The sequence below is a fragment of the Synchiropus splendidus genome, chromosome 2 (genome assembly GCF_027744825.2).
Source record: "Synchiropus splendidus isolate RoL2022-P1 chromosome 2, RoL_Sspl_1.0, whole genome shotgun sequence".
In the NCBI taxonomy this organism is placed as follows: domain Eukaryota; kingdom Metazoa; phylum Chordata; class Actinopteri; order Syngnathiformes; family Callionymidae; genus Synchiropus; species Synchiropus splendidus.
This window is the reverse complement of record NC_071335.1, coordinates 35,692,193-35,710,041: the sequence shown is the minus strand read 5'-3', so window position 1 is coordinate 35,710,041 and position 17,849 is coordinate 35,692,193. Positions and strand designations below refer to the sequence as shown.

Below are 17,849 nucleotides of genomic sequence, written 5' to 3'. Positions count from 1 at the left end.
GTATTCAGTCAGATACTTTTTGGGGTCATTTCGGATGATCTTTTTTTGTGGTAGACATTAAGATGACAGTTCCCAAGTGTTTAATAAACTACATATTTATTTTTAGTATGAAGGAAATATTTAAATAAATACACTCCCTGCTCATTTTAACATTCACACCAGAATATATTGAATAACTATTGAGACTAGATAAGATTCTTCCCACCGTATACTATTTATTTTATCGTCAGATTCAAATAAACTCTATTAGACAGTAAAAAATAAGATTTGATAGTGAAAGAAAATAATTCAACTTTTCTCCGCTCCGCACTAGCAGAAATGTTCTTCAGCAGCTTGGCTGCCAAGCAAAATTCCGTTGACGGACAGATAAACACACCGTACAGTGAAGAACCGAGTCGCTGAATCGATCATTTCAGACACTTTTCTTTATTATCACAAGTCAACCAACAGTATCAAAACGCTCGGCACCGCGCCTCTCCTGTGCTCTCACCTTTTCACGAGTAACAAAAAGAAAGAAGATAAATAAAAAGATCTAAAGGCACATATCTCTATTGACATCGCATACAGCTTTGACATCACAGGGGCACAGGATTCGTCCTAAATGCGTGGCTTTGATCAGACTATATACAAACTATCACCACAACACGAACAGCAACAATGGTATCTCACAGTATTGGTTGAGGAAGCAGTAGTCCGTTGTTTTTACTGCATAACTTTTGTTATGGCTCAAATATTCACATGCTGGCACAACTACTGAGTGTTAGGGTTTGAATAAGTGTTTTTAAAAGCCACGGCGGGGGGTTGTAATTTGCCATTTTTTTTCGCTCAAATCTTGATGTAAAACTTTTGATGTTCCGAAGACACAAACTCAAATCACTCTGATCATTCTTCAGGTGCTTGGATTGTCTGTAACTAGTTCGGTCAGTCTCAGTCTCACTGACTACTACGACTTTAACTACCAGTTTGATGACTCCACATCCACATTCATTCCACCACAGATACTACACCACATTTAACTACATGTCCGAGAATGAAAACTAAAACTCTCTAAAATGCTAAAATGAACGGTGAGTAACACACCTGTAAGAGCGAGACATTCAAATTGGATGGAGCAAAGAAAAAAGTGGTCAACCGTTTCACTCGCTTTGGACCACGTCCAGACCCCAGGAACTAGCTTTGTGGATCCTTTATAAGGAGGTCAGATCCTGAAAAACATGAATTGATTTTGGTACGTTTTAGACAATGAAACTGGTGAATGAAGTCGTTTTGATTGTCTGACAAAAGCCCACAAAGATCAGCTGAACACCAAAGGAACTGTGGTGTTAGATAAAGCACGGGTGGTTGGTGCAGGAGCGCTGAGAATGTGCATGGGAAGCAGACATTCTTCACACCCAGGTCAGGTTTAGTAGCTGAGGTTAGTAGTCTGAATGGCTCCGCCCTCTGAGGCGACGCTCCTCTCTCACTGCGCACTCCAAACAAGAGCAGACAGTTGGGCGGGGGCAGGTGTGAGGGTGTGGCCGGGCCTAGCCGAATGTGCCTATCCAGGGTCACCACCTTTCAGGAATGTGTTGCAGCAGTCGGGTCACAAGTCGCGTGCGTTTCTCTCACACGTAGTCCAAAAAGACGTCGGCGGTGCTCTGCAGTAAAGGCTGGGTGGGTGCGGTGGTGCTGCACACGGAGCTCAGCCGCCGCGACGCCGCCCTCTGTTGATCGGCCGCGCTTGACGTGACACTCAGCGTCAGGTACACCTGCCCACACAAGTTCCACTGTGCTTCCAATTCTCCTTTGTTTCAGAATCATCCTCGATGCAACTTACATTCCTGGTGTTCTCTGACAGCAACGCTTCGGTCTTCTCCACCAGCTTCCTGAAAGAAGGCCTCTTCAGAGGGTCTTGGTTCCAGCAGGACAGCATCATGTCGTACCTGCAGGGGGCAGACTCGGATCAGCGTCTCAAACTAAAGTCTCCCACTGGAAAAGTGCACTAGGAGGCGGCACTGAGGGAGCTCAGATGAAGGGGGTGAGATTTCCACCCACTCAACGGCCTCCTGTGCCACTACAGACAAGAAAAACACTCCACTTTGTGCTGCTCACGTCACACTATTTTTGGAACCTCAGACTCTGTATGTTTGACCGTGACATGATTTTAAAATGTCTGCCACCACTCACAGAGCCCCATGCTGCACTGCAACAGCATGATTCAACATACTGACTTTCAGGGAATTCAATACACGACTCAGAGCAGGGACGCTGAGGAGGTGACTTACATCTCAGCGGGGGCGAACTGCGGCCTGCTCATCCTCTGACCTTCCTGGATCATCCGATAAAACGCCGATCCAACCTGCATCCCGGGATAGGGGCTGTTTCCTGCAGAGGTGTAGTCCATTTTAATGACCCAGGAAAAGATGTTTTTCAAATCTGATAGAGTGCTATAATGCCAGAGCTAATGGATGTTGGTAATGGCAGCGTGGCTTCATGCTCGGGCTGCAGCTCGGGCGGCGCGGCCTGGAAGTCATACCCAGGGAGAAGATTTCCCACAGGAGGATGCCGTACGACCACACGTCGCTCTCAAAGGTGTAGACGCAGTCGAAGATGCTCTCAGGAGACATCCACTTGACCGGAAGACGCGCCTGCAGGTCAGACAGACACAAACATTGGGCCATGAATGCTCACTGTTTCAGAACAATCCAGCGTCAGCAAGGCTCGCAACGGTCGCCCAGGGAAGAGAGTGTAAACAAAACTGCCAGCATATTGGCCAGACTAGACTAGATTATGTTAGACAAGACAAGACAAGACTAGACTAGACTAGACTAGATTATGTTAGACAAGACTAGATTAGACTAGACTAGACTAGATTATGTTAGACAAGACTAGACTAGACTAGATTATGTTAGACAAGACTAGACTAGATTATGTTAGACTAGACTAGACTAGATTATGTTAGACAAGACTAGACTAGACTAGATTATGTTAGACAAGACTAGACTAGACTAGATTATGTTAGACAAGACTAGACTAGACTAGATTATGTTAGACAAGACTAGACTAGACTAGACTAGACTAGATTATGTTAGACAAGACTAGACTAGACTAGACTAGACTAGATCATGTTAGACTAGACTAGACTAGATGATGTTAGACTAGACTAGACTAGACTAGATTATGTTAGACAAGACTAGACTAGACTAGACTAGACTAGATTATGTTAGACAAGACTAGACTAGACTAGACTAGACTAGATCATGTTAGACTAGACTAGACTAGATGATGTTAGACTAGACTAGACTAGACTAGATTATGTTAGACAAGACTAGACTAGACTAGACTAGATTACACTAGAATAGACTACACTAGACTAGATTAGACTAGACTAGACTAGATTAGACTAGACTAGACTAGATTATGTTAGACAAGACTAGACTAGACTAGACTAGATTATGTTAGACAAGACTAGACTAGACTAGACTAGATTATGTTAGACAAGACTAGACTAGACTAGACTATTATTATGACCATTATTATTATCGGTGATGATGTGAGCTAAAAATAGTTTCCATAGCAACTTTTTTGACAGTGGCAATTGTACCCAAAAGTCAATATTTTGGCCGTTTGCTGTTGAAAACCAGCCGACATGTGATGGTTATGTATATGTAATAGCATGTTTAACCTTTTCTACTTTAGAAAAAAATGAAATCTGGAGAGAATGTTTGGGGTTCGATGACAGTGGTATCAGACGGAGGATGGCTGAACGCAGAGGAAACACAAGGCAACACAGGGATGGCTGGAGAGGGGCTTACGTTGCCTCTGAGCACGTAGCTGGCATCCGTGGTGATGTCCCGCGCCAATCCAAAGTCACAAATTTTAGCAACCCTGCCATGAGTCAACAGTATATTTCTCGCAGCAAGATCCCTGTGAATACACTGCACACACACACACACACACACACACACGCAGACGATCAGAAGTGTTGACTTAAAAGCTGGTTCTCCAATGACTGTGAGGTGCGCACCCTCAAACAGTCAACTGACAAAATCAAACCTCGATCAAAGATTAAAAAAACGTGGAGTTCACCCCCTCAGCTAGTTCATTTGGAGAAGTAGAGTGTATTTTGAAGCCTGATCGGTCTTCTAATGGGCGGAAGAGATGTTGACTACATTTCAATTCATCATCCAAAATGGCCTTAAAAAGGTCTCTAAGTCATACTTAGCTTTCAAATATATGTAATTCTGTCTTGGCAGAACATAACAGTCAGTTTAGATAATAATAAATGAATAAATAAAACACTCTAAATGTAAGTTAATAATCATACTGACAATCTTGAATCAGGAGAAATCTGCCCCGAAGTTGTTATTTTAAAATGAAAGCATTACATTTATTATTTTTATAGCTACGTGGAATTCATTTTAAAAAGTGAAACTATTTAAAACTAAAGAGGTATCACTTATAGTTTCGTAAAACATTGTGACACATGTAGTGTAGGAAAGCCTTACATTTTTAGAAGTGATGTACTCCATTCCTTTTGCCACCTGGAAGGAGAAGCTGAGGAGGTCTTCTGCATCCAGAGACAGCTCATCCACAAGGTCATCTAGCGGGACGTTAAGCAGCAGCGTTAGCCGACGGACCTGGTCCTCATTCTGATCCAGGACGCTACCTGACTGAGACGACCTTCCCTTCTCAGACGGTTTCATAGGTGTGTATCCGTTCGCAGTGGACTCTCTCCTGCTCGCAACAAAAGCAGACTCTTAAAAACCGCCGTGCTGACAAGACGCCACACTCTAGACATGAGGACACACCCCAAGTTCTCCACTCCGTTGGCCACATTGCGATAGTAACCGTCATCCAGCCCAGAGTTGAGGAAACATGGCCTTTTCCGCCGCAGAAAGTTGAGGAGGTCGCCATAGCAACAGTACTCGGTGATGACCAAAAGTGGGCCTGGCACAAAGCAGAGACAACTGAGGACAACTGAAGCATCCAAAACAGAAACAGACATCAATAAAGGAGGAGATGATGTGATTTGTTAAGAGATGCGGTTTCTGACTTTACAAGCTGTGTGGAACAGGTTTGACTGTTTAAGTCACTATTGATCCAAAAGAAATGACCTTTACCTCTAATTTGTGTCGCCCTCAATCAGTCTGTCCATTTGCTAGCTAAAGTATATTGGTGGTGTTTTGAAGGTTTTCACGACTGAGTCCCTATTTTGCAGGGTTTTCTGGGGAATATTGTCCAGTTATGAGGTTAGGTCAAGGCACTTCCTCTGTGCTGTGAGTGCTACTATATGCGTTGTTTCTTCATAAAGCCCTGTGAAAGGAGCTCTGTCTTTTCTAGGAAGTTTCCCGCAGCACTTTGTTGAGAAGGCGGCCCTTCTTGACTGTGTCAATGGGTGCATTCCAGTTCACCCGGTTCCGCCTAGCGAGACCTGGCGGCTGCTGCGAGGGGCAGAGTGAAGGTAATAACAAGGTAGGAAGGAAGTGGGCAATTCAATCTCCTGAAGGGCCACATTAGAAACTGTCACGGTTGTGAGGGGCCTACATGCCACAAGAAAGACAGTGGTGACTACATAACATGATGGAAAAATATCTATCAATGTATATACTTAAGTAACAAGGACAAAATGAACCTAAAGATGAAATGTAATTAAGGATATTAAGTAGTGTAAATATGCCACAAAGCCTAATGAAATATTTCGTTATATATGCATTTAATTTCCATATAAATCAACTATGGATTGGACGTTCAAGATAAGAAGCTAATTTATTCAAAATATATTTTATATATATTCCTTCTATGTATTTTGAGGAACAAGAAAAACACAAACATGGCCAATGAAAAGAAGAAAACTTTAGTCTTAAAACAAGTACACACTCTATTTACTGCTGAAGTGGTGGTGGTGACTAAAAGAGAAAGAACAAAATAAGAAGGCAGAATATTAGTTCGAGTTTTAGTTTGACATCAAACGGGCCACAAAAATGCAGGCATTGGGCCGCATATGGCCTCCGGGCCACAGCTTTGAGGTAGGAGGACACTGTGGAAGATCTCAATTGTCTCAGGCTGAAATTTATTTATCGCAAAGTGACGACTTCCTCTCGCTGTGATTTAGGAAACGCACAGGAGTCTGGCGAGAGATTCTGACTGTAGAAACTAGACCGCTTTAACTGTCACTTATGAGAAATGTATTCTGACACGGTGTCTCTGCCAATTCATTTTTCAAACGCAGGATCGATCCAGATGAACTTCACAATATTCAGATATTCACAAACACTGACTGATAGTTATGAAAACCACATCATCATAAAAGTGCAGGTTGCTTCCCCTAAGAAGATTCTTTAGTTCAGTGTTCAACTCTTTCAGCAACATCTGGAGAGTTTGCAGAACTGATGAGCCACACATGAAGGATACATGTAAAGAATGGATCAATAATCGAAAGATCCAACCAATGAAACTTGACTGTGCTGTCTGCACTCTGGAAACTCAAGTCCCTAGGCAGCTACAACACTTGTAGAAGTGATCAGAGACCCCTTTCTGTGTCACCCTGAGGGCACGCGACACACTGTTTAGTTTGTTGAAAGAATTGATTCATCCTCTGTTTTCAGTGGAGTTGCATCCTGTTGGTCCCATTTGACCGGTGACCGATAAGCCGATATCTTCTTTAAGAATCCATCTGACAACATTGGTGTTGGTGAGGCACAGTCATGTGCACAGACACTGGTGTCAATGTTCATTCCTCAGATGAGTCTTATACAATAATAATGCATGCAAGTGTGTGCGCCTGAGTGAGAAGATTGTCGGTGGAACTGACGGAGCACACTTCTGTTATTGATCCACTCTCCAGACCATTTGTGATGCGTCAGAGTGCATCACGTCCTCTGTTAGCTCACCGACGTTACTCTCATAAACGGCATGTGCTTACCTCCCACCGTGCACGCTCCCAGCAGATTCACGATATTCACATGGTTCCCAAGGTAACTGAGAACCTTCAGCTCTGACATCAGCGCCTCCTTCTCCGTGGAGTGAGCGTTGGCTGTGATGACATCATCCCCGCATTCATTAAACCAGCCTCAGGAGAATCAGCAGCAACACGCTTACGCTTCAGCATCTTCACCGCGACGGTCGTCACCGTGTCGGCCGAGCACAGTCCGTACGCTGTCGCTCTCACCACCTTCCCGAAGGCTCCGGAGCCCAGAGTCTTTCCTGTGGCCACAGACAATGACTTGTTGAGAAACTTTTATCAAGTTTTAAAAAGAAAACGGTGATGGCTTCATGGAGGAAAACTCTATAGTTGCTCACCTAAGCGCAGCTTCTGTCGAGAGAACTCCCATTTGGGGTCGTAGGGAAGCTGGGTGGGGTCAATGTAGATGTAGTTGTTGCCATGGATGCTCTCAATGACCTTCCACTGGATTTGGAATTTTGGTTTCTGTTAACAGTAGGAGAAGATTGACTAAACACTGACAACAGTGATGGATAAAGGTAATGTGTGAGGGCAGCAGCCAAGGCAAAGACGGCCAGACTCTTCACTCACCCGCATGTACTTATAGAGCAGCACAACCACGAAGACAAGGAGCAGGAAGCCGATGGCCACGGTGGCAATTAAAACAGGGGTGAAGAGTTTATGAGGAACCACTCGTTCTAAAATGGAAACAGACGGATTGTAGCAGAAGAAGAAAAAAAACAACAACTGCACATTAGATTATGACTACCATGATGTGTTGCTACGAATACTATGAACGTTGTCTCTCCAGATTTGCTACTGGTGACAAGAGGGTGTTTCAGACCATGATGCCGGAGCAGATTAGTTGACTTTACTTGTGCAACCAAAGTCATTACATGCAGGTGTGGAAAATCCATGGAGCCATGGTGGAGAGAACCCAATGCACCAGATTAGACTGCTGGCCGCTGCTCAAAACTGAGGCATTCCAAGACTTTCCCGAGTCAGAATGAAAAAAATAGTTCCTCTTAGGACCTACATTTCAATGACCAATATCACACACTCGTGCACACACACTTCCTGAGTTGTTGAGGCGGACAGCTGCGGCAGTGGTGTCTGTGCGTGTCCTGGATTAGCAAAGTCTTGGCTGTAATCCTGCAGTGTCAGCGGATGCTAATCTTAATCAGTAACCGTATATGCAACAAGGCGAGTATGTGAGCGCGTATGTGTGTCGGCGTACCGCTTATGGAGAACAGCGTGTAGGCTTCGTCTCCTTCTGTGGAGGCCACACACTCCAGTGTGTTGTAGCGCGCGTGTTCCTTGCTGATGTTAAGTCGGCTCTCCACCTCACCCCGCCCAAACTGCGACTCGGTAACCATGGTGACGTCCGGGGTCTCCCATTGTGTGGCATTAGGGAGGCGGGAGCACCTGTTGGGGTTGGGTTCATCAATGAACTGCGTGTTTTTACAGAAGTGTATCCTGACATGATTTTGTTGTTTTAGTTCTATCTCAAAGATTACAAAGCAGTACTCAAAGCTAAATACATTTTAGAAAGGCATTTCAGTGTGGGACATCCTGGATGTAGACAAGGCGAACTGTCAGCTTGTCTGTAGCCATCTTGTAACGTAGCACCAGACACACCTAGAGTGTGGTACATCACAGAAGAACCAGCTGATTTTCGGCACGGGGAAGCCGGCGGCCACGCAGCGCACCTGTCCGTCAACAGGCCCCTCCTTAGCGACGATGGCTGGTTTGACTTAAAAAGAAGACGGTAAAGGATCAGCGACTGACATATAGAAAAGAAAATGCATGCACAGCAAGTGGCACTTTCGATCTCCAGTATCTTATGTTTGGAGTACAGATGGCTGCTTTGATAAGTACTCTCCATTCACCCACAACAAACTCACCGTTGACGTAAACATGGAATGAATGGGTGACAGAGGCGTCTTCGTGACTGGCTGAGAACTTGTACACCCCACCCTCTGAACCGACGACCCTCACCAGTCGCAGCACGCTCACATACCTGATAGAACAAAGCCCAGGTGTCATTATGCGGGCGAATGGAATGAATTGAACCGTGCCATGTGAACCTGTATCGGTGGCGGTGCACGCTGATCACATGCTCAGAGGTGTTGAGGAGTTTCCTGCCGTTGTAGGACCAAAACAGAGAGGTGGGGGCCGGGTAGGAGTCACACTGGACTCTGAGGTTCAGGCTCTCCCCCTCCTTGACTACGGCATGGACCGGACTCTTGCTGCCCACCACAGTGATGAATCCCTGATCTAAAAAAAAAAAAAAAAAAAAAAAAAAAAAACCCAAAGCGATGACCTTAATATCTCAGGCAAACATGTGATAGAAAGTGTCGACAGAATCCAAAAGGACGGGGCTGAGGCACATATTAACGGCTGCATTAAAGGTAAAACTCTTTTCAATATTTGCCAACCTTTCAGGTTATTTGATCCACTTCAGTTACATCAAATTCAGGAGCTCGTGTCAATATTGATCTAGTGAGAGTGTTTTGACTTCTCTCCAATCATGCGTCATCATTCCAGCTAAAATGGTGTCATGACATCTGACCTTCAGAATGAAACATTTGTTCCATTTCTTTGGGATAAAATGTAATATATATATAATATATATATAATTGTAATATATATATATATATATATATATATATATATATATATATATTACATTTTAAATGTAATATATATATATATATCATGTTTAAACAAACATGAAAGACCTGATTCACCATAGACGTCCAGCTGCAGCAGGCCGGCGCTGGACCCTCTCTCGTTCCGAGCGGAACACGTGTAGATCCCAGAGTCAGACAGTTGGACGGATCTGATGAGGAGAGTCGTGGTCCGCTGGTACACACGGGACCCCGACAGGATGTGCGAGCTCTGAGATTCTTCAGGGTGCTGCAGGAAGTAAAGCAAAATCTAACTATACAGCGCGCCGACTGTATGTTGCTAGTAATTGGAGTAAATATTTTTTTCACACAAACACAAAGAGCCATTTTTGGATTTTTACATACTGCACGTTATAACTTCACCTTTCATGAATACAGAGGCATAAATCAACGCACCATATTTCCTTTGAAGAATGTAAATTTGCACATCCATTTTGAGTCATGGCAGACCCTGACATGCATGAAATTCATTTTCTTAAGTATACCCTATATTATATACTGCATCAGTATACAAGTATAGTCCAAACCATGTAGTAGTAGTTTACTAGAAAGTACACTCATTTTATACTTCTTCGAACTAAATTGGAACATTTTTAGTTTGCAAAAGTATATTTTCAAGTATACTACGAGTGTACTAGGTATATCATTCTGAGCGAGTATGTAAGAAGCATGTAGATTTAAAGTTCATATTTATAAGCAGAAACCGAAGGAGTGCACCTACCAGACATATGCAGTTGTCAATGCGCTATTCGACAACTAATATTTACATTTTACTAAACATATCCGCGATGGTAGGATATAGGCAGCGGGTCACACTCACAGTGACAAACATTTATTTTGGAATTCAATGATAGCACTATTCAACAACAGTGAAATGAGAACAACACTTTTTCAGAACATATCTAACAGTAATAACAAAAGTCTGTTTTCTGCCCCCAGTCATCCACTGCCAGGATCCTTGGCACAGTTTGCTGCTGGATCACCTCAATAATATACTAAAAGTAGTAAAAGTATTTCAAATGTTGCATGTCTTCAAGTGTACTTTTAGTATAAAATAAGTATACTCATAGTCCACTTGAATAAACATATTTTATCAAATGGCAGCATTGAATAATTTTAAATGTTGATCTTTAAATGCGTATTTCTGAATACCTTTGAGTGCATGTATGAAAATGGCTTTTGAATGAAAATGGTTCGGTGAGTGGTCCTACCGAGGCTGAAGGAAACTCCCACTGGAGGCTGAACTCTGGGTTGACGTTGGTGGAGCTGCACGTCGACTCAAGCTTCTCTCCTTTCTTCAAGATCACTGAACCTTTTTGGGAGAGCAAGACGACCGGCGGCGCCTCTGGCGCTGGACGGAGAAACGACAGGATAATTTAATAACCTGGGATCAACATCAGGGAAGCTTTCATGTAAAATGGAATGTTTACTGAAACTGACACCGACTTTGGCACCACATACATCCAGTTCGAAGTGCTTTCTTGCCTCTGCTTTACGCCACTGCAAACCTTTTTCACTAACTTTCTGGCCTGTTCTTACCTTAATCATATATAGCTTATACATCTGAAATGCACCTTCAGCTTTTCCTCTAAAAGGAACACACACTCACAACCTAACAATAATTTAGAATTTGTTAACATGTCAAAATCAACTTGAACATTCATCTTGAATATCAAAAATCTATATATATTCATTTGGGGTTAAAGGTTGTGCCCTACAGAGGTCGACCTATTTCTCATTTGCCTTCCTGAAAAACAACAAGGACCAAGCGTTGTATGTCATGTTTCTGATGTAACTGTCTCGCGTGTGTTTAGTCAACACAAATAAGCAAAAATGTTTTTCTCCACGGAAGTGACTCAGCACTGACGTCACCTCAAGGTAATGTGATGCTTGAAGATTAATCCTGCTTGTGTTTATGTCCAAACACAGCGTTCATGCTCCGTTACAAAGCTTTTAGTTTCCACTCCTGTGTCTTCTGCGTACGACAGCACATCGACTATTGACTCCATTACTACAGTCTGCCACCGTCCATCTAAGATAGCAGCTTGACATTAACTAGCATGCAGCTCTTTGCCTGAGGTCTCCAAACTGTTCCAGACATTGCCGCAGTGGGAGCAGGTTTTTGTTTCAATAGCTCACACAGCTTCACTGTAGTCAGCGACTGTCAGTTAGCTGCTGCCAGTTACCGTCGACACCATTATGCCCTTTCAGTTATGACATTTATACATGATTAATCCAAGTCAGGTGGATTAATATTTTTTTATTGTAATGAATGAAATGGAATGAACACGCTAAAGTCCCAGTCCATTTTTCACCCTCCGCTGTGACTGTGGTTTAAAATGCAAGTGTCAAGTTGGCGCTGCACAAGAGCTTTGTGGTTGGATTCTAATGTAGCTGCTGAAAATTGTGTGAAACGTGCCATATAATACACAACTTTTTGGTAGCCCAGCATCAAGGTAGTAGAGGAAATGAGCCCATGCATTGGGAGTCACATCGGGATATTTGAACACGTCCTGCCTGAGCCTTGTCCAGCTTCCATGACATTGCAGCCCTTTTACTCCTCCAACCTCGCTTCTGTCAAAGATTATTTTAGATTATAAATGGCACGCTTGCCAAGGTTTTGGTATTAGGTCACCCACTTTATGAGCGGTGCCACTGTGATGTGTGTGTTATTTGTTTGTGTTCATGTCCTGTTGTGTTTTACATGCAGACACTGTAATATATTGCAACTGCAATATTCATTGATCCCAGCCCCATTTTTATTACATCTAAACTGGACTTCAATGATAAAGTTCTACTGCACATCGTATGAATTTTTATTCGGAGGAAGTCATAACAGTGCTCCTCCGGGTTCTAATATCAATATTAACATGAGCAGGGGAAGTGAAAACTACAACCAAAAACACTCCTAGTTCAAATCCCATCAGCACCAAACCAAAGACATGGTGCCCGTACAGAACACCTTAAAGCTCTTTTAGCTTTAAGGTGTTTCCATTATTTTGTTCACCCCCTGTAGAAGCTCATGCATTATTTCAGGTTTCTCCAAAGGAATAGTTTCTCTCACCAAGTCTCACATCCACAGTGTACTGACTGGATATGACCAGATTGTCTTTTCCCAGTTGCCCCACGCACACGTAACACCCGTCGTATTCCTTGATCGCGTTGCCGATGATGATGCCTCGCTCCAGGTCGCTCTGGTACTTCAGGCCGAGGGGCAAAGGTGACCCGTCACATGTCTTCAAAGACAGCGACGTGACCCCTGGGTCGGTCACGAGACAGGGGATCGTGCAGTTCTCGCCGGCACGGACCAGGATGACGTTCACCATGCTGCGCTGGAAAGCACTCAGCGGGTCTGTGGAGAGAGAATATATGTTGAACCCCCTCATCGCCATCTCACTTTCTCACTCTGGTTGACACCAACCCTTTACATAGACGTATATGGAGCTGTGTTCCTTGGTGTTGTTGTTCACGCAGACATAACGGCCCATGTGGGAGGCTAAAGCTGACGGGACCCTGAGGAGAGCGACGCCGCCTTCCTCAGTTTCTCCCTCCAGCCTGCGAGACTTCTCCCTCATCCATCTCACCCTGGATGGGATACCAGGCGTTGTTGTGTTTTCATGGCAACGCAGCTCCAGCTTCCCCTTCTTGGGCACGACGACGTGAGGCCCAGGGGGAGAAATGACGGGCGTGCACCAACCTGGAACAAAAGAGTCACAGTGGGGTTGAACAGAAGCCAGCTGTTATCAAGAAAAAACAAAACCTTTTACATCCAAATACATTCATAAGAAAGTCAGTGAGTTTATCAGATCCCGCTACAGATGTTCAGCGAACGGAATTTGAACCCACAACCCCAAGGCAGACCAAATGACTCCCTTTGGAAGTGTTCAGATTGTGGTCACATGGCTCCCGACCACAATACAGGTCCAAGACTTGTTTCTGCGGGAAAACAGCCTCCATTTCATGAGGAAATGAATAGGCTTCAATTCTTGATAAATCGCAAAGCAAACGATGAAAAAGCTGGAGGCGCAAGATGAAGATTGATAAAGGGGTCAAGCAAAAGCATGGTGGGACTGCCGCAGCATTTACGCTGCCGGGGGTCATTGATAATTGATGCTTCTTCTGCACCACAGCGTGACCAGAAATGCCACATGATTTACACCTAATGACCCTCTTCACACAGCACTGTCCATTTTGGGGATCATTGGAGGCTAATGTTTAACACTCTGCCAATAAAGACACTTTAAAACGACACCGAGAAAATAAGACCCTGAATTAACAACTCATTTGTTCAGTATTCCAGGCAGCAGCTGCTACGGTTTTCACTTCCATCTGCATCGCTGAAGGTTAGTGTGATGAATGACGGTGGTACTCATTTCCTTGACATGTTAGTTTTTCTTCCTATTGTTCACAGTGTAGTATTCATGAAGGTATGTCTTAAATATCAACATACAGCACTTATGAAGAGCCCATATCTATAGTCTCTAGCCAGAACCATAATAAGCAGAGACAGCGGAGCCATCATAAAAAAAAAAGGAACCTTTCTTCAAAAATGTATTTAATAATAGCATGTACAATTGCATTATTTTGAATTACAATTTATATTTTTTCAAAGGATAAAGGTCAGGCATGATCAAATATAATTTGGCTTAAATCTCGATCATAAAATGATGATGATTCAGCTCAAGAAAGCCTTGCATAGTCCATTTAGAGATTTCATGGTTTGCATCATGGAGAGTTTGTCCATGTTTGGCTCACAACTATTGAGAGACTGATAAGGAACATGCTAAATAATGGGAAAAAAATTCACTCGGGTTTCATAACTGAAATACATGAATTTACATTTCCTCCTTTATTTATTATTTCTGAAGCCACATTATACACACACTTAGATGCCTTTTTCTACACAAAACTCTTGAGTAGAACAACCCCTCTCTATGGTTTTGTTTCAGCTTTTCTTTTTTTTTTTCTCAATAAAAAAGCTCCAATAGACACTGAAGCTTAGCGTCGCCGGACCAAAAAATGTCTGATCATTTGTAAGCTAAAGGAGCGTTCACTGGGAAGCTTTCAAGAGATGATTTGATTTCAAATTCATTTGGAAGAGGCAGAAGAGAAGCGTAAAATAAGATGCACGAATGACTGAGAGCCAGTGGCTAAAGACAGATTGCTTATCTCACCACCATGACTCAATCGGGCGATCAATAATTATGAAGCGTCTACCCGCTGAGTAATCATGCATTTAGAACCTACTATCCATTTAGATAAGTAAACCATAGAAGAGTTTCATTTGTTTTCGCTTCGCTCCCACAGAAAGACTTTCCCTCCCACGTGGGGAGCGTTTGTTCACTGTGGGTTCTTCATGTGACTGTTATGCCTCCAGGCCTCGCAGGAGCAGATAAAACACGGGGATGCAAATAGACGCAGTTACAAGTGTGTATCCAAATGTGTGTGTGTGTTTTTAGGGGTGTGTGCCTGTGAGAGCAAATGTGTCTTTGCTTCTTTTGGGCAAATATTTGTATCACTTCAAGTGCAAATTATAACTCTCCGCAAACAGGTCTTCCTATTAAAAGCAAAAACGTATTAACACAGTAATAACAACCATACAAATGCGCAAAGTTGGTTATGCTCTTTAAGAGGCAGTATTGCTTTTGACATTCCTTTGAAATGAAATTTGACAAGTGCGTCAGCTGCTTAGTTTGCCTATTGAAAGTAGCAGCCTTTTCAGGCTCAAAAACTGTATAAACTGACTGAGCTGCATATCCACATCAAACAGAGGCTAAGTAAAAGGAAAGGAGTCTTGTTTCAAATTTTGTGCAAATAAAATAGTTATTCTTATTCAACATTATTTATTTCTTACTAAGGAAGACTGACTTCTTTTTAAATTATATATGATTCATATAAAGGTCAAATGTACAATTTAGCTGTACTAAATATTACGATAAAAACCCTCCTCATTGTCATAGCACAAAGCAATGGTAATATCATGTAATTATCATGTATATAATGAGTCAAAACAAGACAGAAAATAATTCCAGTAACTTTATTTCACTGCTGTGGACAGTCAACTAAAACACATTTTAAATTAATACTGAATAAGCGTGTGTTTTGACTCCATCATATTTTTGCTTGATTTATTGCTAAAGAGCCGTCGTCGTGTTACGTAGCGAGACCGTTGCCCCCGGATGAACTTGACCTTCTCCAGGTGCGCTTCTCTTTCGGTTACTGGAAAGTGTGTGAACAAGCACTCCCGTAAAATGTTGCAACGCGCCGCGCACACACACGCACACACCTGCCCACTGACTTTTCCCTTCCCATCTGAATCGAATTTAAAGACGTTGGATGTGAGCTGCACCGTCAAACATCCCTGGATATGTGACGTCATGTCTTAATGTGCTCACTCACGGCCGGGTGTCAGGGCTTGTTTCACAGTTCAGAGCCAGAACCAACACAACAAATTGGTTTGAAGACAGAAAAGTAATGGACACAACCAGAAGGCAAGGCTCTTACCTGTGAGCGGCAGATAGACCAAAACCATCCAGAGGCATCTCATGGCTGCGGCCGCTTCACTCTACTCCACCTAGTGAAACAGAAGACATCCTCAGCAGAGCAGATCTCTCCACGCTTGTGCGCGCATAAACAAATCCTGGTGATCCTGAAGGCGGTGAAATTAAAGAGACAGTTAGCTCTTCCTCGCCCTCCCCTCCCACTGCTCCTCCTCTCCCCCCTGCTCAGGCTCCCTGCCACTCCTTACTGTTCCGCATTGGCTGGAGTCCTGCCATGCTGCTGAGTCGTCTGTTACTGGAAGAAAAAGAACATTGCCAACTTCTAGAACAAGATTATTTAAAGGAAGAAACTCAAACAATATAAGCCAGTACTAATATATTATTTTCAAATCACTTGTAGCTCAAAGTGCTCAATACTATTCAGCATATATGGGATTAACCAGAGCAGCTGCCGTCTAAACTGTATCTCTCTCCTCACATAAACTCCATCCAAGTTCCATTAGTCAGCGGAGTCCAATGGAAAACAGCTCAGGAGACCCTGACCTTCTGACTTTGTTATGGCTGGTTGCATGAAAAACACGAGGTGCTGAGTGTGGGATTTTCTAGTTTCTCATTATTATTATTTAATAGTGCAACACTTTTGAGGAAGTCTCATGTCTCTGGATGAGGGAGGATTCATGCTGGGGTCTTCTCTGTGCAGATAAATGCCTAGCAGTTCGCAGGGTTTTCCTTCTCCGACAGGCTTCTTTGGTGCAGAATGGTGCTTGCTTCTGCCGGCAAAATGACTGATCACCAAATAGAACCTGCTACGACCTGTGGTGTATCTCAAGCATCCTCTCAGACAGCTTTCATGTACACTCCTTAACAAGGTGATAAATGACTCTAGCACACGACTGATACTGACAGATGACAGAGCTGTAAAACCGAGCCCTCATCTATAGCAGGATAACAAACACAAAATAGACTTAGAGAACTAAGGAGTGAGGCCATAATTCATACGTGGTGGTTCTCACGACAAAACAAACGTATGCCCTTCCTGTATGGATGTTTCTGGTACAGCAACGAGTTACTTGTTTGCTCAACTCAATAGACAGTAAATAAACTCTCCAAAATTTGCGGAAAGCAGGCCAGAGGCCAATAAATGTTTAATTGTGTATTTGGCTATCTCTTTGTACACCCTGCCACGTTTGGAAAAAAAAAAAAAAGTCTTCAAATAAATACACTGGTATATTGTTCTTGAACACATGACGCATTCTGGACTGAGCAACATTGCCTAATGGCCATTTCAGACATCCGCACATGATCACAGAATCCGAAGGACATAGTCTACAAACGGGGACACCACTTTCTTGTACATAAACATATCAGTCAGCCTCCCTAGTATGACTGAACCTCAGGTTCGAGAGGAGCGGACAGGTTTTTGTGGAACAATAAACGGTTCTCTACAGCCCCAGCAGGAGCCTTAAGGGTACATGTTGGGCGGAGGTGGAAAAGATCATCCGCCCCGCCAGCCTGGAGCGCTAGATTCTATCCTTAGTTGACCGATACGGAATGTGGTCTGTTACGTAGCTCAGTGAATTAGACTAGTTTCTGTTGAAAATGTTCATTGATTTTTTTCCAGTCAGTTGACGAAGGGGACCTCGATATCACGTCATCGATTGAGGGTGGGATCAACCATTGCTGAGTCACAGTTCAGAGATGGGAAAGGGTGGAAACTTGGGAGGCAGGACTTTAGGG

The 17,849-nt window shown here is 43.3% G+C and overlaps 1 protein-coding gene across 2 annotated transcripts; it reads right to left on the bottom strand.

The window, feature by feature from the left end:
* Window positions 1–436: 436 nt before the first annotated feature.
* LOC128753454 (mast/stem cell growth factor receptor kita-like) lies at window positions 437–16,262 on the bottom strand. 2 transcript variants are annotated; one of them, XM_053855174.1, is made up of 21 exons: window positions 16,117–16,262; window positions 13,034–13,309; window positions 12,677–12,964; window positions 10,824–10,963; window positions 9,673–9,841; window positions 9,010–9,199; window positions 8,827–8,942; window positions 8,561–8,675; window positions 8,160–8,347; window positions 7,514–7,620; window positions 7,282–7,408; window positions 7,081–7,185; window positions 6,905–7,015; window positions 4,791–4,929; window positions 4,649–4,716; window positions 4,488–4,582; window positions 3,795–3,917; window positions 2,516–2,627; window positions 2,265–2,364; window positions 1,817–1,922; window positions 437–1,748 (listed from the first exon to the last, which is right to left on the bottom strand). In XM_053855174.1, exons 1-21 carry the CDS (start codon window positions 16,157–16,159, stop codon window positions 1,605–1,607), a joined length of 2,862 nt encoding a protein of 953 aa, XP_053711149.1. In that variant the 5' UTR covers window positions 16,160–16,262; the 3' UTR covers window positions 437–1,604. The 2 variants fall into 2 exon arrangements, with proteins under 2 accessions (XP_053711149.1, XP_053711148.1); XM_053855173.1 differs by having other exon boundaries at window positions 4,488–4,716.
* Between the last annotated feature and the right edge of the window lie 1,587 nt (window positions 16,263–17,849).